Consider the following 27124-nt stretch of genomic DNA (forward strand, 5'->3'; position numbering starts at 1 on the left):
AAATAGAGGTTTTGGAATAAAATAACCATTTAAAAACAACACAACAGACTCTCAGTTAGCAACCAAAAAAAAGGAAATCTAAGATCAGTCCAACTTAACTCTGCTAAGTTCATGTACAGTAATTTGATTCTGCTCGCCTCCATCAGAGTCTCTTGTGGCTCCAGTGAAAGCCCTGTGAAGGCGCAGGTCAATACAGCTCCTGAATCCATGCATTTAATTTCAATTTAATAAGGTGTCACCGTGGTAAATGAGTGTGGCATAAGCTGGGCAGTGCTTCCCTCAGCCTGGGAACGGCTGATAATCAGAGTTACCTTGCCTTTTCATAAAAGCATACATGTATTTATAGTTCAATAGACACATCTAAGTATTGCGAGTAATAGTGATCCACTAGTTCTGCTGTAATTTTTAGACACATAACACCTTCATAAAGTCTGCCAGGTTTAATCATAGGAATGCCTCTATAAGTCATTATCACCGCAGCTCTTTTATATTTTCATCCATATGTGGCAGCAGCATTAATGGCATTCACAACAAACAAGCCAGCAAGGTGATTCAGGGAGCAGAATCAATATGTGTTTTGTCATTATAGAGTACTTCACCTGATTCTGACCCCATGTGTTGGCTTGGCTCCCTCACATTTTCCATTATAATGCCCCTCTAGGATTTTATATGTGTCATTTCTATTTATATAAATACGTGATTTGGCATGGCAAGACCTTATGTGGTGGTACGTCTGTTTTAACTAAAAGTTAATTTGCTTGTAAACCAAAAACTGGAATCTTCTTTTTTTTTATTAAAATACATTCAGAACATCCAAATAGTAAGGGGTTTTGTGGAATAAATGTATGAAAAAATAAAATGTTTTGTAAGTATTCTCGACAGATACAGATAAGTAGTAGTATTTGTGCATTTTACTTATAATTGTGTTTATAATTTAATAATGAAAATATAATTACCGATCTATTCTAAAAATGATAAAAACAAAAATTCCATTATAACCTTTCAGTATATTGTAATTCAAGTGTTCTGAGAGATAGCTAGACTTCTGCACTTCATCATGGCTCTGTTTTCAGGCTTTAGAAAATCTAGCCCGTGACGGGAGACTTTGACCAATCACAGGTCATTTCATTGAGAGAGCGTTCCTATTGGCTGTGCTCCGGTCATGTGACCAGAACTTGGCGTTCCTTCAACATATTTTACAATGGCGGCCGCGTCACAAACTTTCTCATTATACAGCCTAACCGTGCACTACAAGATTATCTGAAAACATTTGACGGGAGAAATAGGCATTAACGTAACATAATATTGATTCATATTTGATCAGCGCTGCCTAGTTTGACCGTTTGGTCGTAAAACTTGCAGATGCCGTTAGGCGCACCGGAGGACACAGAGGCACATGATTTTCTTCTGTTTTATGTATTACTGTCACGATATAGCGATCGTTTTATAAAAATAACTTTTTTATATCAAATTTTCTCCAATCTCACCTACTTCAGCTTTAAATGCCTAAAGCTGTTCAACCAGAACTGGATTTTCTTTATTTCCCTTGGTGGAAGTTATCTCTGGGCTTGCTTCAGCACAAATGTGAAGACATTTCTGCCAAACCGTCAACTATATCTAGTCTTTGGGCACATTGGACTACTGTTTTTGCAATAGACAAAAACAGTAGTTCCATGTGCCCAAAAACTAGATATAGTATGATAAGAAAATGGCTTTATCTCAGAAACTAAAAAGGACTCAAGTATTTGGTATCTATGAACTTATGACAATTTGAATATCAAAGATATACACACATATGTTATGTGAAAAATATTTAATGTGGAAAACAATGTTGGTGTTTTTCCTCATTTTTCAAAAATCCTGACATTGACTATCTAACTTTAACTGACTGCCTTTGACTAACTAACTTTATACTGTTAGATACTTCCCCAAATGTCAATACCAAATTTCAAGACTTTTGACCAATCAGAACAAATGTTGTTGCATTTTTCTTTATTATACTAAATATAGTCTTTGGGCACAAATGGGCACTTAAAAGAGGATAATATTCTAGCTGTGGCATTGATGTTTTCATTTTAACCCTTCCATTCATATTGTTTTCACCACTTCTCCAGTAGTTGCATTATTTCCCATTTTTCACACCTCTGGGCCACATTCAGAGCTGTGGATCCAGAAGAGTCCATCAGAGTCCTGTCTGCTCCGTTCAGCAGCAGAGTCTTTACAATAGACATACAGCCATGCTTGGCCGCCAGGTGTAAAGGCGTCACCTTCCCTGAATTTACTGCATTGACATCTGCATGATGTGATATCAAGTGCTGGACACTTAGGAAACTGGCGCTGGTACAAGCTACATGTAGTGGCGTCCATCCTTCACTGTCCTCTGACACATTTGGGTCGGCTTTGGCCACCAGGAGCTTTGCCACCACTTGCGGCTCGCCCTGGTGGCAGGCGAGGTGGAGCGGGGTCCATCCATTCTCACCTTCAGCGTTCACACACCCACCCTGGCTCTCCAGCTGGACCACCGTGGCTTCATGTCCCCTTAGGACAGCCAGGTGCATGGGAGTCCAGCCTTGGAGGGTCCTGGAGTCTGGGCTGGCCCTGTTCAACAACAGCTGCCTGCATATGCCGATATGGCCCCTCAAAGCGGCCAGGTGAAGTGGAGTGTATCCTCCTCTGTCTGCGCTGTCGATGTTCGCCTCACTTTTCACCAACTGTCTGACTAATCTGTTATGTCCTACCTCAGCCGATAAGTGAAGAGCAGTGGAGAGCGAGCGGTCGGTAACGTTGGGATCTGCTCCCTGAGAGAGGAGGAGCTTGGCAATATTCAGATGCCCGTAGGCGGAGGCGAGGTGGAGCGGCGTCCTCCCCTGTGCCTCACACTCTCCGACTGCTTCCTCCGACAGCCGTGAAAGCAGCAGGCGCACCACCGTTTCATGGCCATTCTGGCAGGCCAGGTGGAGGGGCATCCATCCGAACTTTTCCCGGGCATCCGCCACAGCTCCTTTGTCCAACAGGAGACGGACGGCCCTGCCATCGCCGTTCTGAGCAGCAAAATGGAGCGCTGTCCACTGGTCCTCATCTCCCTGGGTGGTAGCTGCGCCATGTTCCAGCAACAAAGAGATGATGTCATGAAGCCTGTAGAAAAGAAGTTTCATCAATATCACTGACTCTTGACAACAGCGTGAGGTTGCCAGGCAACCAACAGAGACTCCAATCTTTATTCTAAGCTAACGGTCTTCTGGGTCAAACCTACAAACATGAGAGCAGCATCAATCTTCTAATCTAACTCTCGGCAAAAAAAGCAAGTATTATTATTATAAGCGAGTATTTCTCAAAATGTCGACCTCTTCTTTTAACTTTGAATAGAGGAGTAGAAGGTAACCTCAGAACTGCAGACACTAGCACAAAATACTTTTGCTTTTGTCACTTAAAAAAACATTCTTTTAAAATATATTTTTATACAGACCTTTGCAAAACAGCAATAATAAGAGGAGTGTAACCTCTGGCAGTCGTACAGTTGACTTCAGCACCCAGGCGCAGGACATGCTCGACACTCTCTGCATCCCCGCTGGCTACCGCGAAGTGGAGGAGTCTCTTTTGTCCTGAAAACTTTGTGTATACATGCTCTCTTTTCACAGACTGTCTGAAACTATTAAAGTCCTTTCTGCACAGCAGAGAGAGAATGCTCTCCTTGCCATGATGGTCATCTGTGAAATGAATGCAAAGGGCAGTATATCAGTAAAAGAGCTGCAGAAATGGTGATAATAAGGATATTATAAGGGATAATAAAGGGAAGTTTTATTTTCTTTAATTTTGCTGTATTATAGTTGAGTCTCCTTATTTTATTGTGTACAGCAATGTGCTTGTGTACCTGATAGCAGAGGGAAAAGCTTTCTGGAAGCTCAGTCAATACTTTGTGCATTAGTATTTGAACACATGTACCTATAGATTCATGTATTAATGGAGAGTGGCAATGAAAGGATCAATACAAAGTACTGTGAATTATCTATTCAATAATCTAGTCAACATTTCCGAGGAAGGAAAAGGATCGAAGAGGCTGCGTGAATGTTTCTTTTATTCTTTCCTCCACTAATAGTTGACTGCTTTTCAGTCCTAAAGGTAATATTAAAAATGTGACAGCACTGTAAATAGCACTTCTTAAATGTCAGCCCTCCAGGCTTTGTACTGCATTGGACATGATTTTCCATCCGACCCTACCTATGTGTTTACCTGAGGGAAAGTCAGGCTTCTCAGGCAAAGCAATCTAAAATGGAAAATAAAGAACGGAAATAGTACAAAAGTTATTTGCTGTGACATCAACCATCGCAGGTGGTTAATAAGCTCATATATCAATCAATATGTGAGTATGAGCGTTCAAGGGTATGAATGACTCAACAGTAATACAGCTACATTATAAAGAACTGGACAGAATAAGAGTATTTGCATACTTTCCTGTTTCAAACAGCTAAAAATGCCATTCATAGTGAGCGACACATTCTCATCCCAACTCGTCACATACTGAGGCTTTGTCAGACCCCTTGGCGTCACTTTACAGTCGCAGTAAACATGTGCTTAACGTTGTGAATTCAAACAAAAACGCTTAAGTTTAGGCAACAAAACCACTTAGTTAGGTTTGGGAAAAAACATCATGGTTAGGATTGAAAATTTCTGTTTGTAAAGTAAAAATAAAACTGAACGTTATGAAAACGGGACACGAATGAACAGTTGATTGTAAAGTGAAAGTGAAACTTCGAGGCCCAGTGTGTAGGATCTGGCGTTATCTAAGGCTGAGGTGAGGAGATTGCAACCAACTGAAGCCTTTCCTTTGTGCCAATCATGTTGGAGAGCTATGATAGCCAACACGAAAACGTGAATGGCCCTCTCAGAGCAGAGCCAGTGCGTAGTGTGTCTGTACATGGGAAGTGAGTGGGGAAGCAAGAGAGAGAGAGCGGCGGCGACGGTAACGTTATCGACTCTGCTCCAAGCAGGCAAAGTTAACAGAGTTTGGTTTGTCTGTTCTGGGCTACTGTTCAAACATGGTGGAGCAACATGGCGGACTCCGTGGAGATGGGACCTGCTCCGTATGTAGATATAAACGGCTCATTCTAAGCTAACAAAAACACAACAATTCTTAGTTTCAGGTGATTATACACTAAAGAAAACACAAATTGTGACACTCTAACGAGATGGTTAAGGTTAGGCATTGACTTTGAATAGTTTAGGTTAGGATAGGTCGTCAGGCAGCGAGTGTCACGAGAGTTTTTGCAAGTTTTCACAATTTGCGGGTTACCATCTAGACAAGACCCTTAAAGTGTCTATACTCGATATTTCTATAATAATAATGTATCAAATGACAATGTGAAAACAATGTGCCAATGTGAAAGGCATGCTTGTAGTGACAAACCTACAGATGATTATCACCCGTATCTGCAGCTTCCCTTGGCTTTACAGAGCTTTATATTGAGTTTCACTGTTCTGCTGTTCGGCCTGCAACTTTACATCTTCACCGTTTTACATTCTCATAGCGTCATTTTCGGCAGCAGCAGGCAGCTGTTTTCAGTTTTAAAAAAGCTCTAAAAATCCTCTATACACTACCTGCTCAGCACAACACGGCCGACAGACACAGTTAGCAACTAACTGGTGAACATAGTGGAGCATTTAGCATCTAAAGAGCCAGATATTTCCCTTAGGAGCTGGTAGAGACCAAAAACAAAGCTGAAGGACATTCACCAGGTGGCCAGAAACACGACTCCAAATGAATGCTAATGCTTCTCCCTAACTGCTGGATGTGTAAATAAGCAACTATTTGCTGACAAGTTTGCCATATCAAGGTAAAAGGCGATTATATGTCAATGTTGCATTCACAACTTGTTTCTGCTGCCCCCATGTGGCCAACAAATCAGTTATTGCAGGTTTAAAGCTATGCTGTGCCTGATTACTCCATCTTTTTATTGTGTAAACTGCATTACATTTTCCCACATTCCTCCTACCATTAACCTGAGCTGCTCGTTATGCCAAAAGTGTAGATACTTCAGTTCCCTTCAAGCAGAATATCATGCAGAACTAACTTTATGTATCGGGGAAACCAGCCAAGGGTAATCTGATTTTGGTCCCTCGTCACCGTTTTTCTGACACTGGATCGGTCCTGGGATCTTCAGGACTTCGCTCAGAGCCTCCACTTTCCTTACAGTGTCTGCAAACAAAACAGCAGTCAAGGGAGGGATTGTTATTAATTTGCTTAATCAAACAAACGTATTCCGAGACTCGCAACTCCAGAACCCAGTGGGACCCTATCATAATTGCATTATACAGAGGATGGACGTCATGCATGAATTACAGGTTTCATACATACGGTAACAGCAGTGAGTGTGTGTGAACATCACAAATTGGAATAGCTGCCGTTTATGAATAAACATGACACTCATTTGTATTCATTAACAGAACTTATCAAGCCATAAGTGCTTGTCTAAACAAAGGTGACTCGCCTGCAGGAGAATGTGTTCTCTATGAGCAGTTTGATAACATATTGTTGACTTGATAATACAAGGCCAAAGGGGACAACATGGATGCTTTGTTTGGTACAATTTTTCTTTTAGAGAATGTGGATCAAAAGAGGGACATGTGCCAAATGCCTTTGATGGCGGCAGATTGAAACACTGATGTTTCAACACGATGTCAAAATGTCAGTTTTTAATCATTTGGCACTTGTCCATCCTTCATTGTGTGAGAGTCTGTATGTTGCACATTAATACTGCGTTTGATTGCCTTTTTGTTTAATGTTGAAAATCTCATTAAGGGAAAACAAATTGGCATAATTTTACAGTCAAATATTACTTTTAAAGAGACATTAAAATGACAAAAGCAATTACACATAAGATCACACCAATTTGATAAATTATACATCATCTTTCTATGTATGCAGCCAAGATATTGTGCATGCTATGATCCTTTCCAAGATGTACAAATGTACAAATAAGCCTTAACGATTCTGGGATGTCATTATCCCAGGATACTGCATAACTATAAGTCCTCAGGTTTAGAGAATTTTAAATTGTATTCAAATGTGTGTCTTTTGTACACGTTTGCAAGATATTGAGTAACCAGGACCGTTCTCTTTTGCATTACTTGTTAAATCTGATCGTCTGTAAGAGCTTTGTATTCTTTTTCATCGCAATGCATTTGGGAAATCAGCTTTTTCTGTTAAAGCACCAGCTCAGTAGCTTTGAGAACTCGGTGAATGACATTAAGAGCAGCAGGTCCATTGAGAGCCTTAAATCCAAATTAGAAAGTTGGCTGAAAACAATTCAACTGTTTGTTTAGTTTCATTTGCTTTTTGACTTCTGCACCTGAGAACTGTGGTCTCTTCCTGTGATCCTGGTCCCAGCACTGCCTCATGATGTCGATCATCTGATTGCAGTCACGGGGCTTCTGTTCGGATATCATGTCCACACAGGGTCTCTTACCATGTGAAGCCTGTAAGAGCACTGTGGTCATACTGCACCCTGGTCACAGAAAACAGATGTCAGATACAAGGTTCAATATAGGTCAACACAATCATATGACAGTATTGGACATTATTTCTACACATCATATTTGTCATGTCAATCCTATAGGCCTCTGGCTCAGGCCCCTGCTCAAATGACATGCCCAAAATGAATAGTTAATATCTCTGCAACTACAAGGTCTACTTGAATAATCTTGATATCATACAGTAATAAAGGTAACACTTGCAACACAGCATAAATTCAATCTTGAATTGAATTTCCGCCTAACAAAACTGTATACTTTTATCCCCGAATATGAATAAAAAATAAAATGAAGAGTGAATATCCCTTTGGAATGATGCAGTTGCAGCTCAAAACCTCTAGCAATCCGTTCGGGTTCAAGAAGAGGAAGCTGGTTGTGTTTTTTGATCTTTGTTTTATAATTGATTAAACAAATATAACGTGTTAATTAGTGAGCTTTACCAATGCTGGTAACTCTATTTTGTTAGCTTTGGACAGAGCCAGGCTAGCCTTTCCCATCCAGAGGGACTGCCCATTGTTCTGAGGGCCCATTGCTCCGAAAATACACACTCTCCTTGCAACAAACAGAAGCACATGGCTAATTATTATGCCGAATGATGTCATCGGACCTTCTTGGCTTGTTGTCTTGAATGCATTCCTTGGTTGGGTTGGTTAGGTCTAGGCATTAGGTGTGAAATCAGGTTTTGGGTAAGACTATCAGGGTAAGCCAACCAGAGCAGGGTGGGTCATGCCTTTGCTATGGTAGGTAAAAAAATATTGGGACCAGGAAGGTCCGATAACGTCATTTTGCATAATAATCAGCCATGTGCTTCTGTTTGGGATAACGGGCTGTCGAGGCATTTTTGGGACAATTGGTGTTTCAGAATAATGGGCCGTCGGAAAAATAGCATGGCACTTTTTCCAGTCTGTATGCTAAGCTACGCTAACCATCTCCTGGCTGTAGCTTGATATTTGATGGACAGACATCAGAGTGGTAACAATCTCATATACTGTAACTCTCCACAAGAAAGCCCATAAGCCATTTCCAAAAATGTCAAACTGTTTCTTTAAAAAGTTTACTTACGTTTATGTTTAAGTAAATAAAACAAAATATTAGGGCTGAGTGGCGGCTTAGGTTAAGAATATTAAAACTTGACAAGAGCTGGGGTTAAGTTCACATAAGAAGGTTCGCAAACAGTTAATGTAAGACCAAGGTTTTGCTCTTTGTTAAATAAAGGGTTTTTGCTTATGGGGGAAAAAAACTAACCATGACTTCATGTAGCATGAATTAATTTAGTTGGACAGTAGCTCCTGCCTATATGTAACCGCTGCATCTAAAAATCTTCAGCAGGTTATTTGGGGAGAGCAAAGGCTTGTTTCATTTCATCATGTTCACTTTGAAACAATGGAAAAATATTAAGAGGTTTAATAGTTCAATGAATTAATATAATTTTTTATGACAACTTTTTCAAAAGCAACTGAGAAATTTAGTCCTAGAGACGCTTAGATGAAAATGCCTTCCCCCTTATGCTGTTTGAATGATTGTGTTGAGTGTTACATGACTCCTAGCTGAACACCTAGAAATCTATTTGATATAAAGATGTGATGCATTGCAAATTAATTCATCCCTACCTGCATACGGTTTCTGCTGAGTCAGAATCTCCCACATCACTATTCCAAAGCTGTAGAGCAGAAAGCAGAAAGAGGCACCTCAGTCCTAACTTTCTCACTTTTCATATCCTGCATTCATTGAACTCTGTGGCAGTCCCTCTTTCATATAGAAATAGCAAATGTGAAAAAGCATTGTTTTTTTTAAATAAAATAAAACCAATGAATATAAAAGGGTAAGGAAAGAGGGAGTCAAACATGAGTAAAATATATAAAATATGTCCCAGTGACTTGGGATGGAGTATGTACAGTATACAGTATAGACTAAGGTTACACTGTATGAATTGTGCAATGAATCAGTGGGAAAAGCAGCGATTCGGATGGTGCAATTTTAAAATTGCCCTTGGCAAGTCACCTGTAAACATCAAAGGTAGTTCCTGGAGGATCGGGGCACTGAGTGAACGTCTCTGGAGGAATGTAGCTTATGTTTCCTCTTACTGTCAGTTGCTCCATGAACAACTTCTTGCTCATGCCCTCCTCCCAGTGGACTAAACCAAAATCTGAAATCTTAGTAGAAAAACAATAAATCCAGAGTAGTACAGAATTAGCACACACTGATCTGCAGAGCTCAGAAATGCCAAGAGATCACATGTAATCATACACTGTCTCATAATTTTGTTGTCACTGACCTTGACATGGAGACGACCATCTAGTAGGATGTTGGATGTCTTGAGGTTAAGATGGAGTAGTGGAGGTCTCATGCTGTGAAGGAAATTCATTCCCATCGAGGCCTCGTGAATCATCTGGAACTTCTTTGGCCACATCAAAGTATGACTGGCCAGGAGATTGTTAAGTGATCCATTACTCATGTACTCAATCACCACACCCGTCGCCTCGCTGCACAGTCCGTAGATGGACACGATGTACTTGAAGTTCACTTTGGCTGTGTTGGATGCCTCATCTATTATTCTCCTGTGATGGCAGAAATAATGGTCAGTGAAGGTTGCTTTGGGCATTAAATAGGTATTTGAACTTTGACCACAGTAAACATTATTTCCTGTGTCAAACTGTGTAGAGGTGCAATGACTAATGAAACAACAAAATATTTATAAAGTATAATAACAATTCATAACTGTGCCACTATGCTAAGAAATTGATGTCAATTCAGACAGTTGTTTGCACCTGACAGCATAATGATGCACAGTTTGTGCTTGTTTTCATCATTTAAATCCCACCTGTAAAAGTTGTTTGCACACAAGGCTGTGTCAAAGCTCTTCAAGGCACACTTTTCCCGCCGGAGTTTGAGCTTGACCTGGTACAACTGACCAAATCTGCATTCTGCCACCTTAATCCAGTCAGCCTCAAAGTCGTCCTTCTTGAAGTTCCTGAGCTGCCCAGGGGATCCGTCAAGGCGATCCATGAGCACACAGATCCTCTCTGACACACTCACTGTCTAATCCTACACATAAACTGGATTTATCCTTCAGATCAACATCGATCAGTGGCACCGCAGGAGCTCGTGTCTCATGCGGGAAGAGAGAAAGTCGTAGAACATGGATACACATTAAAATCAGTGGCAGCTGGCTGTGTGAAAGGCATGTGGAGTCGCATAAACACTAGACTACACTGCTGAACTGTGGGAGGAGCTGAGCCGCAGAACTTGTTTGCACTACAATGTCGCAAAGCCGGTTTTTAGCTGGCTAGACTCCTGAATGAGCTTTCAGCTTTTCAGAGAATGTATGACTTCATATCTTTCCCCTTCAATTACAAGATTAACATCTATATCTTAAAGTAAAACTAAGCTAGAAAGAAGTAGATTCAGCATATGGTAGTTGATATGATATATACAGTATATGCCCACTGTAATTTGGGTCTGTATATACAGTAAATGAACTGCCTAATGAACCCTAACTTCTATCAAACTGCACTTTAACAAGGCACTTAACCCCCAGCAGCTCCAGTGGAACGGCTGAGTGGTCTGCAGTTTGAGTTTGAGAATGTGGCAATTCTCCAGAGCGCCAGGATCTGATGGAGTGTGTGTGTGTGTATGTGTATGTGTGTAAAACCCATGCACACCCACACAGTTAAATATTAAGGTCTACATAATTGGATGTATTGATACAAAAGTATAGTTTGACCGTTTGATCGGAGTTCGGAGTTAGCTGTCTCCGTTGAATGAACAGCCAATAGGAACGCTCTCTCTGTGAAATGACCTGTGATTGGCCAAAGTATCCTGTCACGGGCTAGATTTTCTAAAGCCTGAAAACAGAGTCATGAGGAGGTGCAGGAGTCTACTTATCTCTCAGAACACTTGAATTACAATATGCTGAAAGGTTATTATGGAATTTTTTGCCCAATAATGCCAAAAACATTCTGCCTACTGAAGCTTTAAAAGAAAAGTTTGACATTTTTGGAAATTTGCTTTCTTGCTACAAGTTTCGTAGATGAGAAGATCGACACCATTTTTTTGTCAGTTGTATATGAAGCTACAGCCAGCAGATGTTAGCTTAAGCTAGCATCAAATCTGTAAACATGAAACAGCAAGCCTGGCTCTGCCCAAAGACAACACAATCTGCCATCCAGCACCTCTAAAGCTCAATACGTGATGTTGTGGTATCACACAGGGGGGTTATGTGCCAATCTGTTTCTTAGTCAGGGAGTGGTCATTTCCTGGGGTCGTTGTCACCACGAGACAATCAGCAAAGACTCCAGGAAGTCAATGATCCTGGCCAAGAAATAGTCCAGCCCGTGAGAGTGGTATCGATCTTCTAATTTAAGTCATCTAAAGTGTATTTCCCAGGATGTCAATCCATTCATTTAAAGTGAATTGTGAAACAGTTTTGTGTAGGTATACCAGCAGTAGCATCATTTCAGCAGATCATGCGCTCTCTGGGTGGTTTGGGAACTGATTTGAATGCTGGTTTCTCTGTGATTGGTGATTGATTCAAAGGTTAGTAGTCTTGATAGAGTTTTCCAAACTGATGTGCAAACACATAAGGATTACTTTGCTGTTATCAGGAAGAGTCAATTAAAGGACAAAAAGCTCTTGTCATTTTGTGTCAACAGTACAAAAAAAGTTCAGTTAAAGCGATCAAAGAAAATGCAAACCAAGTAAAAATAATCATATTCATAAGAACCTTTTGTACTTCTTTATCATTTACAGCCATAAACTGGTTGGTAAATTGACTTAAACTGTGTTGAAAATTGACTTTAACACTCAAACATTCATAAATAAAGTATCTACTGTGAGACTAGCCATAACTGAGCTTCAACTCTCTCATATTAATCACTTACAGTCAGTCTGGCTGGTTCGTCCTTGCTCTGTTTAAAGCCCACAGATAATACAAAATGAGATTCAAAGCTTTTGAACTGATGTGTGTGTGTGTGTGCGTGTGCGTTTATGTGTGTGTGAAGGCCTATTGTTTTCAACAGAAGACAAGAAGGGAATTATTTCTTTTGTCTCTGTGTTTGAAAAAAAATCTTTTCAGTTAAAAAGAGATATTGCGTCGTTCTCTGAATTGTAAATTTAGCCTCGCTGCAAGATGACTTTCCTGATAGCGTAGGTACTGTGATGTGTGAACTGCGCCCATTTCCGTTCCCTGTGTGTCAAGACATTTATTGCTTTCTACCTTGACTTCAGACCTGAGAATCGCAGATTTCATCTTTCTGCATCATTAAAGCGGGGTGTTATTTGAGAGAAAAGATTTAAACTGCCTGGCTTATGTGGGAGGATTACGGTAATAGGAAGCTCATTCATGAAGATGAGGAAACAAAGATGTCCTCTACCACCACCACCCTTGTTATTCCCACCTGCTGTTCTGTTTTATGGGCTCTTCAGTTATATTTTACCACCACTCAACACCCTTTATGGCTGAATTTATCTGGGGACATGAGGTGTTTTGCTGCGATGTGAAAGAAAGAGATGATAAGTACATTTATAGACACAAACACACACGCACACACACACATATGTATATACATTGTTCCTGTGAGCCACTAGTAGCTTTGACAGTCATATAAATATTTGGGTCACCTCCCTTGGGTTTCTTCATTCCTAGCAGATAGCACATTTAGATTCAGTATGGCTCCTGCTGAGAGCATGATGCAAATCTCCACCATAGACTCACAGTTGTGTGCAACTCTCACTAGGCAGCTGTCCATCTTTCTCTAGCTTCTATAAACTGTAAAAGTAAATGTGATTCATTAGGATTTCTTATGTCTCATAAGAGAGCAGCTACAGGTCAGGATTCTGCAGTCGTATCTTCTCTTCTTCTATATATGCTCCGAGGTGGCTCTTTGTTAGGGCTACTATTATAAAAAGACGGTTAGAAGTTTTTATTAATAATTCCACTTCAATGGGATTTGCCGCCTTGCTCCTTTTAAATGCTGGCTCGCCCTGCAGGGCTGTGGTAGGGAGAGGATGCACATCTGTGGGATGATTTGCATTTAGACATGTCTTATGGCCCAAATGCAAATGCTGTCAACACATTATTGTGAGACATTATATGATTACAGATTCATTATTTTGCAGCGGTAGATCGTTACGGTGGGCTGTCACAAGTTTTTCAGCTGATATTTGAGCAGAATTGCAAAAAAATGACAAAGCATCATAATTAACGTCCGTTTTTGAACGCTTTTCTCCACTTTACACAGCAGCATTAAAGCCCGTACTGTCTTACACATACACTGATTCGGCACTGCTTTTGTTGTTTTTATTGGGTAATACTCGTTAGATTTCTTTAAGCATCAGCTTCTTGCAACACAATGTTCTCCAAAACACGCTTACCCCTTCAACCCTCTATGTATGCGGGCTCGATAATAGATGAATTTGACATTCACTGACAGCCATAGTTTCATGCTTCGCTAACTCACACTATTATTTAGGACAGACTCGTGGATTGATGTTCCAATGAAAACCAGGCGCTCGTGATCAGATTTCTGATAGGCTACCTGAGGGGAGAAGTCTGTCTTCATTGATGGAAGCCGCATCTTGCAGCTCAGCCAATCGCATTAGCAGGCTCCACCACGCTGCGTGAGATGACTGGCTGGAGCCAAAGGCTTTTCCACTGCCCCTCGTGTGCTCTAATAACTAACAAGCTCATACTCCAGTGTCTCCAGTCCATATTCTGGGAGCATAGAAGGTGCTGAACATAACCAAACAAAATGAAAGAGTGGGGGGGGTGAGATGAGGTGATCTGTACTGTGGTAAACGCTGCTGTTTCAGACTAGAACATTAATTGGTTCCTGCGTGTCTCTCAAGAGCTTTGAATGTTTTTTAATCAAATCCTCGACTTAGACAGATATTTTACCACTTGTATTTCTGCAGAATTATAAACATGCAGGTACGTGAGCGAGAGCAGCAACACGGTGAATCATGATCTAGTCAGCAGAGGCACTCACTACTTGTGAGAGGAAGAAATTGTATATTCCTCTTTTATGTAAAGGTTCAAATCTATTTATCATCTCATTTTGAAACCTGTGAAATGTAAGCTTCACTTAATATACAGCAGTATTTTTTTTGATTTCCCTGAATATAAATATTTTTTGGATAAATTTGCCTGCTGTTTTGACATTGATTTAAAGTAGATTCATTCATTTTTATGGCGATGATGTAAAATATCTCTGAATCATTATTCTAACACCAATTGCTGGCACAGTCCTATACCAGTTCAGAACATCGTTTCCTCAAGCCTTTTGTCAGATCTGTGACCAAGCAAATAAAAAGCATCTTTTGGCCTTTATTGTATTAATAATAATAATAATAATACTTTATTGTATTGTCTGTAGGTACTCTTTTATTATAGCTGTTTTGTGAATTTCTATGACTAGTTTACTGCTAACCAAGCTAGCCATTACACTAACTGTCTAACGTTAATGTGTTGCATAACATTCTGAGTAACTGTTGTAATTTATTGTTGGGCTAACTGTTGATTTTATGATTTACTCTTGTGGCTTAGTTTACTAGATTAGATTTTATTGCATGTTACAATTAAGTCTCAAATGTTTGCATTCAAGTCCCAAGTCCTAAACTTTTAGTTTGGAGTCATAAACAAGTCTTAATGCGCTCTTCACCTAATAGAATACCATTTTAACAACAGAGTAATAATATATTACATTTACAAAAATCCTGAATCCATCCATCCATTATCTGTAACCGCATATCCGATTCAAGGTCGCAGGGGGGGCTGGAGCCGATCCCAGCTGACATTGGGCGAAGGCGGGGTACACCCTGGACAGGTCGCCAGACTATCAAAAATCATGAATGCTTTTTAGAATTTGTATTTATTGGTTAAAACAAGTTTGTTAAATTGACCAAACTTAATCATAAAAAAGTAGTGCTGATATTGCACTTTCATAGCATATAGCATTATTAACCAGTACCACAACAGAATGAATTTTGTATGTTCCTGTCCTATCTTGTTGTATTTAACTGTGTGAGTGTGCGTGTGTGTGTGTGTGTGTGCGTGTGTGTGTGTGTGTATGTGTGTGTGTGTGTGTGTATGTGTGTGTGTGTGTGTGTGTGTGTGTGTGTGTGTGTGTGCGCAAGCCCCATTTCCACTCCCAGCCATAAATAGACGTAAAGACACCCCACCTGTTTGCATATCAATACTTCTGCATGCTCCGCTACTCGTTAATGAAAATAACCACAAAGAATAAGTGCCATTTTTCCACCTGTGTCGCATCAGCGAGGTTCTCCAACAGTGCCAGAACAGCTGTCATTAAACTGTTGTGGCTATTCATAGTGCCATACCATTTTTTCCAAGTGGCGTTCGGTAACATAACATTAGTTCTTCATGGTTCTCTCCTGCAACTTGATTGGATGCTGTCGGATTGGTTCAAACGAAGTGGATCTGGGGAATTAAGTGTCGACCCCCTCAATTCTGCCGGGGCGCAGGTGTGGAGGGAGGGGGTTTCCTAAGCCATTCAACCATTCAACAACCAGTTCTGATGAATTATACTGAAACCTTTAGTCTATAGTTTTGTGAATTCACTTTTATAACACCTTGAGTCTAACTGTTGTTTATGGAATCTCATCTTTTTTCTAATTTGTAATCACGGTCACTGAACTTTCAAGACTGTTTTCACAATTTCACAATTGCTACCATTGAAAACCTCAAAGGCCAACTAGTGTGTTTAGCTCAACTGCATAGCTGTGCACCTACTGTACACACATAGTGAGGGAAGAAGAATCACAGTGTTATAGTAAGTAACACTGTGACTTAAACATGGATGAAGGCATAATATGATGTGAGAAATAATAGAAATAGACAGCTTTTTTATTACATAGTATTTAATTGTAATGATTAAGGATCCAAGTCAAAGATTCAGAACATGTATTGAAGTCAAAGTCAATAATGATCATTATTTCCTCCTAGAGGCAAAACAAAATTAGTGAAAAAAACAGTTTATACATAATTATTAGGGCTGTCAAAGTTGACACGATAATAATGTGTTTTAACGTGGCATTAAAACATTTTAACGTTTTAATGCCACTTTAATGTGTTAATTTCTTAAACGCATTAATGCAATCGATCTTTCGGAGGTTGTAGCGGGCTACTGGTATCACATGATATTATAAAACCAAAAGATCAATTGGTATCTAACGCTCCAACCTAACTTTTTGGCGAGGAAAAACTGGTATGGCCATTTTCAAAGGGGTCCCTTGACCTCTGACCTCAAGATATGTGAATGAAAATGGGTTCTATGGGTACCCACGAGTCTCCCCTTTACAGACATGCCCACTTTATGATAATCACATGCAGTTTGGGGCAAGTCATAGTCAAGTCAGCACACTGAGACACTGACAGCTGTTGTTGCCTGTTGGGCTTGAGTTTGACATGTTATGATTTGAGCATATTTTTATGCTAAATGCAGTACCTGTGAGGGTTTCTGGACAATATTTGTCATTGTTTTGTGTTGTTAATTGATTTCCAATAATAAATATATACATACATTTACATAAAGTAAGCATATTTGTCCACTCCCATGTTGATAAGAGTATTAAATACTTGACAAATCTCCCTTTAAGGTACATTTTGAACAGATAAAAATGTACTATTAATTTGCGATTAATCACAATTTTTACATAGACGATAAATTGCAATTATTATTTGAATTGATTGATAGCCCTATAATACATATATTCTAAATGGTAGATAATGATTCATGATTAAACATTTTTACATTATTTGCCATATCATATTATATATTGATGCAATATGTCATTTTGATTGGACATTTGAAAAGAAAACCAACATTGCAGAGGGTCCTTGTACATTTTCTTGTTATAATAAATGAGCTTGAATTTTCTCTAACCCAATGAAAGACATTTTCCCTAAACAGTCGATCACAGCGGCTCAATATAACTGTCAAGCCACGAATGCATACATTATATTAAACCAGTATTAACGAGCTATCAATCTCAAACTGGGATACAACGAGTATTGATTTGTTGCCACCGAGGGAAAATAAAGGAATCAGAGCAGCTTTTCTATTTGGGGACGGTGTTTATTTTCAGTGAATGATAATAGACTGCTCATGGTTAAGTGTGAAATTTGACTGCAACAGCTGTGTCACCTATGAGAGGAGGTGTGAATTGGATTGCTCCTCATCGTCTAGTCTGGCCTGTGCCGGCTGATACGACTGGCCGCCTGTGCTCTACGGTTAATATGATTGACTGCTCCACTGTCTGTTGACTAATGTAATTGTCTGCAGCTATTTTGGTGAGGACGTGATCAGTGTAATTGGCAGTGGTTCCTCCTCGGTCACGGTAGGATCAAGTCACCTCCTGGGTGCAGACAGCCACAGCAGGCTCGTGGTTGAGCTGCCGAGTGGAGCGGCCAGATTGCCCGGCGACGATAGGCCAGCCACACCAGCAGCAGCATCACTGAGACAAGAGAAGAGCCAACCGCCAGGCTGACGATGACCAGAACCAGGTCCAGCTCTGACGGGTCTGGAAATCAGACAGAAAAATCATCTGACATAAGTCGACAGCCATGAGTTGTCTATGCACTATCCTCAAGGAGAAAAACATAACCCTTTTCCATCCACTGTCACCCTGCCTTCAATGAATTACAAATGGCTTTTATAGTGTGCATCATGGATGTATAAAGAGAATTGGATACAGCGCTGGAGGCGGGCTCCCGTACATTCCTATGAGAGTTGCTCAGCGGCGCATGAAGCCAAAATGGCTTGACTGCCGAGTGATAAAGTACCCGGATCATCCATCGATCTTCCACATTCATTGGGCCCATAGAGTAGGTTCAGTAGCATTTCCTTTAACTCCGCCCCCCAGCCCGCGGTCCAGTCTCGGTCTGGAGCTCATTCACATGAACGGAGGAAGTGAAATAACTCTGGATTTGGCTATTAGTGCATTTTACAACTTTTTCGGACCAAATGATTTAAATAAGGGCTATTCAAATGTTCATACTGGGAAGTTGATTTACAAAAAAAATTATCCATTGATTTACAGACGTCTTTTTCCCAATGTAAGTCTATGGGAAAAAGTATTTTTGGGCCCAATGGCATCACGTGACGGACAACGAAATTGTAGTACCACCGTTTGGCCACTACGAAAATTTGCTTCACAGCCTGGCGCTCTTCCTGGGTGATTGGGTGTGGAGTAGGTTCTTTCTGTTTCACAAGGACTTGCAACATTGGACAATGCTCCCTTTCCAAATTTGTTTTTCAGATTATTTTACTTAGAAGCACACAATTCGTTTTCAGGTCATTAAATAAGTATTATTGGTCGTTATAAGCCCAATAGATGTGGGTCAATAGGGACCTACCACACCACACTATGTTGTAAAAGTGAAAATGAAACTTAAAAGCAACACATTCTAAAACATTGTAAAACTGAATGAAATTTTACGTTTTGTGAACACAAACAAAAAGGCTTCTTTAGGTTTAGACAACAAAACCACTTAGTGAAGTTTAGGGAAAAACATTGTGTTTTGGCTTAAAATAACTACGTTTCAAAAGTTAAAGGCACTGTTTGTAACTTCTTACACGTATAAATCATTGCGGGTCAGTGTCCAATGCGCGCTTGCATGTGGCTACACTGTTCAGAATCAGACTCCAACACAAACTACACGGAAGCACCAAAACCGTAAAGTTATATCTAGTGAAGCCCGTCTTGCAAAACAGTGTTGGCACCGGCCGGAGGATGCGGGGGAGACAGTAGCTTTGGTCTCCAGGGCCGGAATCTCTGCTGTACTCTGCTCCTCTGCTCCTCTGCTCCTCTGCCTGCCTGCCTGCTTGCCTTCACTCACACACCGCGCTCGTTCTCACTTGCTCTTTCGCTCCACTCTTACGTGCGTGCGCGCACACTCCACACTGCAGAAGAGTTAGTTTAGCTCTGAGAATATCTAGTGGACGTTTGTGCAGAAATAAATGCTGCAGCTCCTCCAGACCAACAGAGGTTTCCCATGTCTTGTGAAGTGACGGGGCTCCGCAGCGAGAAACGTCGTCTCCGACCAAAACTCCGGTGTCTCCCCTGTTCCATCCGGCCATTCCATCCGGAGGCTGAGGCAGGAAAAGCCAACACTAGGATCAGCATTGATTCATGGAGAGACCTTCGTCTGGTCAGCTAACATTACTGCCAAGCAGCTGAAATATAGAGTGATATTGTTGTTTTAGCTGACGTGTGTCGCCTCACTGTTTTGAGTGATACTCGTTCATGTCTATGTAGAGCGAGCACAAGTGCGAGCGCGAGCAACAGGACACTGAGTTTCGTTGACTTAACGGCCACAGGTGTCGTTGTTAACAAGCAAGTTCTGATTCTTACATAGAGTCCCTTTAAAGTGAAACTTAATGCTTGTGAACACATTCTTAGTTTCACACAGGATGCAATCCCCAGCCTCCTGGGTGAAAACTATGTTTTGTGTCCCATCCATCGCCCCTGACCTCCACCCCATACAGAGTTTCATGCTACACACTGTACTACAGCGCCTGACTTCCGCATCTGCTCCTGTCATAATTACTACGGTCACTAGAGGTCCCTGTCATGTTCTTTTATACCTTCTTTCAGTGATTTATCATGTGAATAGATGATAAAACCTACTATTGGGTGTAGTAGGCCCCTATTGACCCACATCTATGGTGCTTTTAGCGACAGCTAACGCCTACATAATAGCCTGATAAGAGCCTAATTAGCTGAAAAGGGAAAAATCTACAGTGTTGTGAGTCCCTGTGAAACAGAACGTATCCACAACCTTTGTTTGACTCATCACCTGGACAGAAAAGATATGCGTATGTTTTGCACACGAGTAGCTTTCCATTAGAGCCATATATATATATATATGTGTGCAAAACATACCCACATCTTTTCTGTCCAGGTGATGAGTCAAACAAAGGTTGTGGATATATATATATATATTTGCACACAAAGAGACACTTGTATGTCTCATCTCCTCACATGCTATAGATAAATGGCACGGTCATTGCTCATTTCCTGTTTTGTAGGTTGCCGTTATCTCAGATTGATCTTTTTTTGTTTTAAGGCACAGCTAATAATTACCTATCTCCTCTGGGACGGTAGAATTCTTCATTTCTTTCAACATGGGACCAAAGGATATGCGATTCCTGAGATTGGTACCAACAGCCGCTGGACCCTCTAAGGGAAATGCACTCCTCTTCTGAAGGCACTGCTATGAAAAGACAGGGGGAATATGTAGCCTGTGAGTACGAAAAATGATAGTGTAACGGGTAATTAACTGTTTTTGGAAGAAGGATAGTGTTCCTGTTTATCATTAAAAATAATGATCCACAGAAATAGAATTGAAATAATACAGGTGCACCCCTCTGATGAATATATCTAAAAACCTGTTTTCCTTTGTGGTATTTTTTTATTTGGATAAAAGGGCAGGTGCAGAAACATTTATTTCAATAGAGATCTAGAAAAAGGATTTGATCTTGAAAGCAACATTCTTCCTTGTAATATAAGCAGCCCACTCTGAGTTCAAACAAGGTACTTGAGGTATAATGTATGGCTCTTGCGTTAAAAGAAAAAATGTTACAGGAAAAATAAGCAGCCTGACATCAAGTGCCAAGAAAGAAACACCATTTTGAGGAACAAAAAAAAGATCAATAGATGCACACAAAGAAAGTTGCAGATTATGTGGAAGAATGTGAAAGTTCAAGCTATCTCTGGGTACATGTTTTGTTAGAGCAATGCATCATACAGTAAACCACTGCAAACTCTTATTATGAGTTTAAATTGACCACAGCAGAAAAAATGTGAACTTAGCAATACAAGAAAACACGAGGAGACACTATCAGAGAGCTGTAGAAGTGCTCTACAAAAGCAGACATTAAAATGAATCTCCAGAGTTTATCCTCTGTTTCACCTCTGCCCTCTAACGCGTACTTGTCAGATGATTCAGTTTTTCCCATTAAATCAGAGACCTCGTTCCCACAAGAGACAGCAGTTGGTATCAGCGTCCTTTGCTGCTCTTCAAGTGTGTTGCTGCAGCTTTTCGAAGACCTTATCTGACCCTCAGAGTACATAATGACATGATAGATGTTTTGTCTTTGGCTGTCAGCCTCACTCTCAGTCAGTGTATCGCACTCTTGTCACAGTTAGAAAGCGGTTCCTCTACCTATGGCAGGGTATTCTAATCACACCTCCCTTCTCACTTCTAATTCAGGGAAATGATTCATCCTCTTGCTTGCAAATAATCCCTCCTCTCCTCCAAGTTTTTCTATCATGTATTCATTTACCTCCTCCCCGTTCCCTCACTCACCTTGGTCTCCCTTCTTGCTCGTCTCCCCGGCCCATTTACATCAGCCTGTTCGCTCCTCGTCTGCACTCCGTGTTTTCACAGTGTCACACCCCGTGTCACTAAATTTAAATCACTCTCAGCCCGCTCATTCTCTCGTCCTCTCGCATTCATTACACCCACTGCAGTCCTTACCCTTTCACAGCCGGAGCGGTTCCTCGGGCAGACACTGAGATCACAGTGTAGGTACACCACGGAGTAATTAATCATTCGGAAGAGACTGATGGTGAAGCTGGCACTGGTTGACAGGGCACTGGGCAGCAGCGTGATCCCCATTGGCTCTGCTGCTAACCTGAGGCACCAACACAAACACACAGTATCAACTCAGCTGAGTCATATTTTTTGCCTTGAGAGAAATATCTAAGCAAAATTGTAAAACTGCGAATATCCTGCAGGAAAAGACTCCGTACATCTGCCACAGGCTATTATTGATCAATAACCCTGAAAGCAAAAGCAGAAGGCAGCTTGCCATCAATATTTTATATTGAATCAAGTTGAAAGCTTAAGAGAAAAGACCATTTTAGGTAAAGGTCAGCTTTCACTTAATGCTGCTGTCAGATTAGTGCCATTACTCATGGTGCATAATGTGAATAAGTTATGTATCTATATTTAGCATCATCAGCTAGAATTTATTCGCCAGTATGCTGATGACTAGTTTACGTTCATGATTTCAGGGTGACATTAAATGTTTTACAGTTGAAGAGACACGTATTGAAAAGATAAATCCTGGGTGTTCACACTTTTTAACAAGTGTGTTCAGGTTCTATTCACAGTTTGACATATTTTAGATGCATTTATACTGCTGCCTCTCTAAGTGTGCAGCAGCACTCTGAATTTCTATCTATCTGAGTGATGCTGGCTCACAGAGATAACACCGTCAACCTACAGCAGTCCTCTGTTTACTGAGCAGAGAATATTCAGCTCTTAAAAATGAACTCCCTGCATTGATGTGAATTATAATAACACTGTTTCTCCAGTAAACACATTTGTAAGGAATGGCAGTCTGGCCAGGTTGAGTTAAGACTGTTACAGAGGTTGAAAAAGACGCATTAGTCATGGCTGCATTTCTGTAATATGTTTATAAAAAAAACAAAAGTCACCATTTATTTTGAAAACCTCAGTGCAATTTCTGCCATATAAGGCAACATATGGAATAAAAAAGCCGACAATGAAAGACTGAGTGCTTACTTTTCTTTTCATGAAATGCAGTCCAGATGGCTGCACATAAATCAGTAAATGTACTGTAAATTTCCCACTGTGTACATCCTGTATTTGCTGCCTCTGCTCGTCTATATTTAGTTTTTTATACTACAGATTTTTTGAGCTGCAAGTCCTTGTGTAATTTTGCCTGAATTAAGCCTTTTTACCTTGAAATGAAAACACAGCAAACCCTACCCATCTTAACACAACACATCAAAATATATTCCAAACCACTTTATTTCAGACTTTGCCGTGGTTGTTGATCGTGAAGAAGGCCCGAGGGCTGAAACGTCATCTGAATAAAAGATAAATGGAGCTGGAGTGTGCGACACTTTTCTGCTACTTGATAGCCTTTCCCGTTTACCTGGAGAAAAGGCAGCAGGTAGAGTTGGTGAGGTCAGGCTGGACGGTCGGGGATAGGCAACAAGAGGTGACACCGAGGTTTATCCGACTGTTGTTTGTCTTCAGGTTGATAACCACTTGGAGGTTCGCCAGGGCGGGAACGGCATCGCCAGGCTCTACACCTCTCCCCAGGTTCACCCTCATCTCTGCTGTGTAGTTCCCACTGCCACACAGGTCATCTGAAACTTCTGTTACACTGCACATACACTCATATTACTGCAATTTGCTAAATGAAATAGTATATTAACTAAAGAACCATACCAGCATTTGACTAGTTTTAGGCCATAAAGTACATCACTAATCTCATATTAGAAACTGAAACTTGCTTAAGATACCTAATCTATCACAGTGAATGATTCCACTGCTTGTATCTTTTGTCAAAGTTGAGCAGGTACTGTTTTGAAAACTCTCCTCCAACAAGGTGCATTTAAGGATGCTGACTATTCAGATTAGCTGCCAAACAGCATCCTAATCAATGTAAACAAGACTCCACGGTCTCCAGCCACGCTGGCGGCGCTGTGCTGTACATATGCACAGTGGTGCTCTGAGTGTTTAGCAGGTAGCCTAAAATGTTTACCATGTTCCCCACCTTTGTTTGCGTGTTAGCATGCTGACATTTGCTAATTAGCACTCTACACAAAGTCATTAGTCTTGCAGGTATTTAGTCATAAACCAAAATGCTGGATGAATGAAAAGTGTGGACCTAATGATGATGCTTGCCAAGGTTATTGACTGACCGATTCACCAACATTTACGTTCAAAAAGTGGCTAAAACGTGACCAAATTCCCATATTTCTCCATGCCATCCATGTTTGATTATTGTTTGTCTTCTAGGTTTGATCCTCCAACACCAAAGCTCAGTGGTTCTCAAACATTTTTTTAATAATGTATCCTCTTTGAAATATTTTTTTCAGCCAATATAGTTTCAGTTTAGTTTAAGTTTTTAGGATATAGGATATAGTTTTTAACTGCTTATTTTCGTTTTAGATTCAGTTTTAGTTTTCTATGATAACCCTGTACAGCAGTTAATAATTGCATTGAATATAGAAATGAATGTAAAATGGGATTTATCGATCTTAAATATACATTTAAAAAAAAGTTTTTTTCATAATTTTATGCATGAATGATATTTTTAAATTAACATTTTTTATGAATCTCACATCCCCACTGTAGTAATCCAAAGTACCCCTAGGGGACCCCATTTGAGAACCACTGCCATAGCTCATGACGGCAATGCTTTTAAGCAGCAGACTCCCAAATATTGGATTTAGTAGTGGCCTAAATGCATCATCAGGAAGCCTTTTCAGAACAGTACCTGCTCATAACTGCATTACCATGTGACAATATTAATTTAGGGAACATATAAAGCAGTTCTCTGTGATGGATTTCCTACTTAATACCATAACTCCTGCAAAATCACCAATATAGGTCTTTAATTTGTTAACGCATGATTAATAGATGATGTTAGAATAATAGGGTGACACAATGAGATTACCCAGAGAGGTACAGATGAGGTGAGGTCCTTCTCCTGACGTGTTTCAGCCCAGGCAGCTCTGACTCAGACTCCGGCAGTAACAGCCTGCGCCCAGACGCTTGTACTGCTGCTTCTGCTTTAGCCAGAGCACGCGCTGACCTGGTGGCATTTTGTGCCTCAAATATCTCGACTTTGGCTGCTCCTCTATTTAATTGTGTTTTTATCTTTTTCACGGCGAGCAGTGTCCGCTCAGTAGTCTTTACAGTAGTCTGCAGAGTAGTTGCTTCGGGGTCAGATGAAGTGACCTCTGTTGCAGCAGCCTCCTGAGCTTTAGAGGTCTTTCTGTGAGAGTGCTGCCTTTGTGTTGTTTTCTCTACAAACTGAGCCTGCTCAAGTTCCCCACGTCTCTCTAAATGATCAGTTTCAACAAGTACTCTCCATGCTGTCGTTGAACTTTCATCTGTCGAACTCTTGACATTTTTTGTCGTAGTCTCATCAACGGAGGCCTGGCCGTGATCTGATTTAGCGGGTGAAAGCGCTGCGTGGTCGAGGTTGGAGGCCTGCGGTGTGGCCATTCCAGGTGCAGGACTTTCCCTGCTACGTTTGCCATTTTCTGGTTTTGTGTCAGGCGTGTGCACTGCATCAAAGTGATCTCCTCCTGTGTTTCCGGCCTGTGTTTCATACATTTTCTCTCGAGCCGTATGATCAATCTCACCTGCTCCAATTTTTGTTTCATTTGTCTCGCCTGATTCAGCGCAGCCAATTGTCCTGCAGCTGGCTTTATTAATAATCTCTGTAGGCGTGATCCCTGTAGGTGGCACAGAATCAGTCACAGCCCCAAGTATCACTTGACTTATTGAGGTCTTTTCCGGTAATGCTTGTTGGTCTGCTCTGTCCAGTGTGTGCACCGTATGGGTCATCTCATGTAGAGGATATTTGACTTCAAAAGCACTCTTTGTTGTCAGTATTTTGATGTGTTTAAATGATGAACATGTAACTCTTTTAGTAGATGTTGCACCATGTGCCCCTGCAGCTCTGTGGGCAGCTTTTAACAAACCGTCTTGGACACTCTGCCCCGGGTCATCGCTGGGACGTGTTATTGCGATCATACCAGGTGGGGCATGCTGATTTTGTTTGATCACCTGAACAGAAATTTCACGCTCAGGCTGCTCGACACTCTGTGTTTCTGTTGTGTTTTTTCTTTTCACAGCAGGGGCGAGTTTGCCAGTAGTGGCAGTTATTGCAGAAGGCTCTCTCAGTGACAAAGGCTCAATATGACTACTGGACTGTACCATACGCTCCGCTTGTGCAGCCTGAGATGACTTTTCAATAACAACTTGCACACTCGTAGTCAGCGCTGATTCATGAGCTTCTGTGGAGACAATAAGACCGCTTGCGCCAGCAGTTGGTGCTAGAGGCGTAAAATCATTGGTCTTAGTGGTTATCTGAAATTCAGAAGTAGCATTCATTATTCGATCAGCAATCTGCTGTGTGGATATATTGGGGGCTTTAAGGTCAACAGGAGCGTCTCGTGGTGTGGACGGATCATGTTGCTTTTCAGCTGTTTTTGCTGCATGACTCCCCGTACCAGAAATAGCATTGTTAGTCACATCATTAGCCTGTATTTGGGGTATTTCAGGCATACGCTCTGACTCAACAAATGCAGTGGTGCCAGTTGGATCATTTGTGTCATGAAGCACAGGTACAGCTAAATCATTTGCAACAGGCACAAAATCATCATTTATTGCCTGCTCAATCTTTAGGGTGGTCTGAATAGCAGACACAATGGGCTGAGCGCTTGTTTCATTATAACCTCCTAAGTGGGAGAGATGATTGTACTCGAGGGTAGTTGTCACTGTGCTGTTTTCAGCATCACTGCCATCTACGTTGAACAGGTCAGTGTGGTTGTCCTCATTAGTGTTTTCTACTGCCAGTTTCTCAGTCAGTAAAAGGGACAAAGAGTAGAATTCCTCAGCACTACTAGCATGGTGTTTACTCCTGACAACGGTTTGTTCCATAAAAGCTGAACTGTTCTTTTCATCTTTGCTCTCTGCCAGTTGCTTTGTGGCTGCGTATGAATGTTTTACTCCCGTCTTTTGCTCACTGTCATCCTCCTCAGTTTGATTTGTCTCATCAGCGGTCCCTAACAAGGACTC

General features: G+C 40.9%; 2 protein-coding genes across 2 annotated transcripts; both read right to left on the reverse strand.

Annotated features, from left to right (window-relative positions):
- Window positions 1-1861: 1861 nt before the first annotated feature.
- ankk1 (ankyrin repeat and kinase domain containing 1) lies at window positions 1862-10702 on the reverse strand. Its single transcript, XM_074640600.1, has 9 exons — window positions 10349-10702; window positions 9803-10085; window positions 9529-9680; window positions 9138-9187; window positions 7347-7502; window positions 6069-6193; window positions 4231-4264; window positions 3467-3707; window positions 1862-3135 (listed from the first exon to the last, which is right to left on the reverse strand). Exons 1-9 carry the CDS (start codon window positions 10531-10533, stop codon window positions 2100-2102), a joined length of 2262 nt encoding a protein of 753 aa, XP_074496701.1. The 5' UTR covers window positions 10534-10702; the 3' UTR covers window positions 1862-2099.
- Window positions 10703-16990: 6288 nt separating this feature from the next.
- LOC141770754 (uncharacterized) lies at window positions 16991-23685 on the reverse strand. Its single transcript, XM_074640601.1, has 4 exons — window positions 23457-23685; window positions 22028-22184; window positions 20632-20761; window positions 16991-18066 (listed from the first exon to the last, which is right to left on the reverse strand). The coding sequence occupies exons 1-4, from the start codon at window positions 23636-23638 to the stop codon at window positions 17879-17881; spliced, it is 657 nt and encodes a 218-aa protein (XP_074496702.1). The 5' UTR covers window positions 23639-23685; the 3' UTR covers window positions 16991-17878.
- Between the last annotated feature and the right edge of the window lie 3439 nt (window positions 23686-27124).

This window comes from Sebastes fasciatus, chromosome 7 (genome assembly GCF_043250625.1).
Source record: "Sebastes fasciatus isolate fSebFas1 chromosome 7, fSebFas1.pri, whole genome shotgun sequence".
Lineage (NCBI taxonomy): Eukaryota > Metazoa > Chordata > Actinopteri > Perciformes > Sebastidae > Sebastes > Sebastes fasciatus.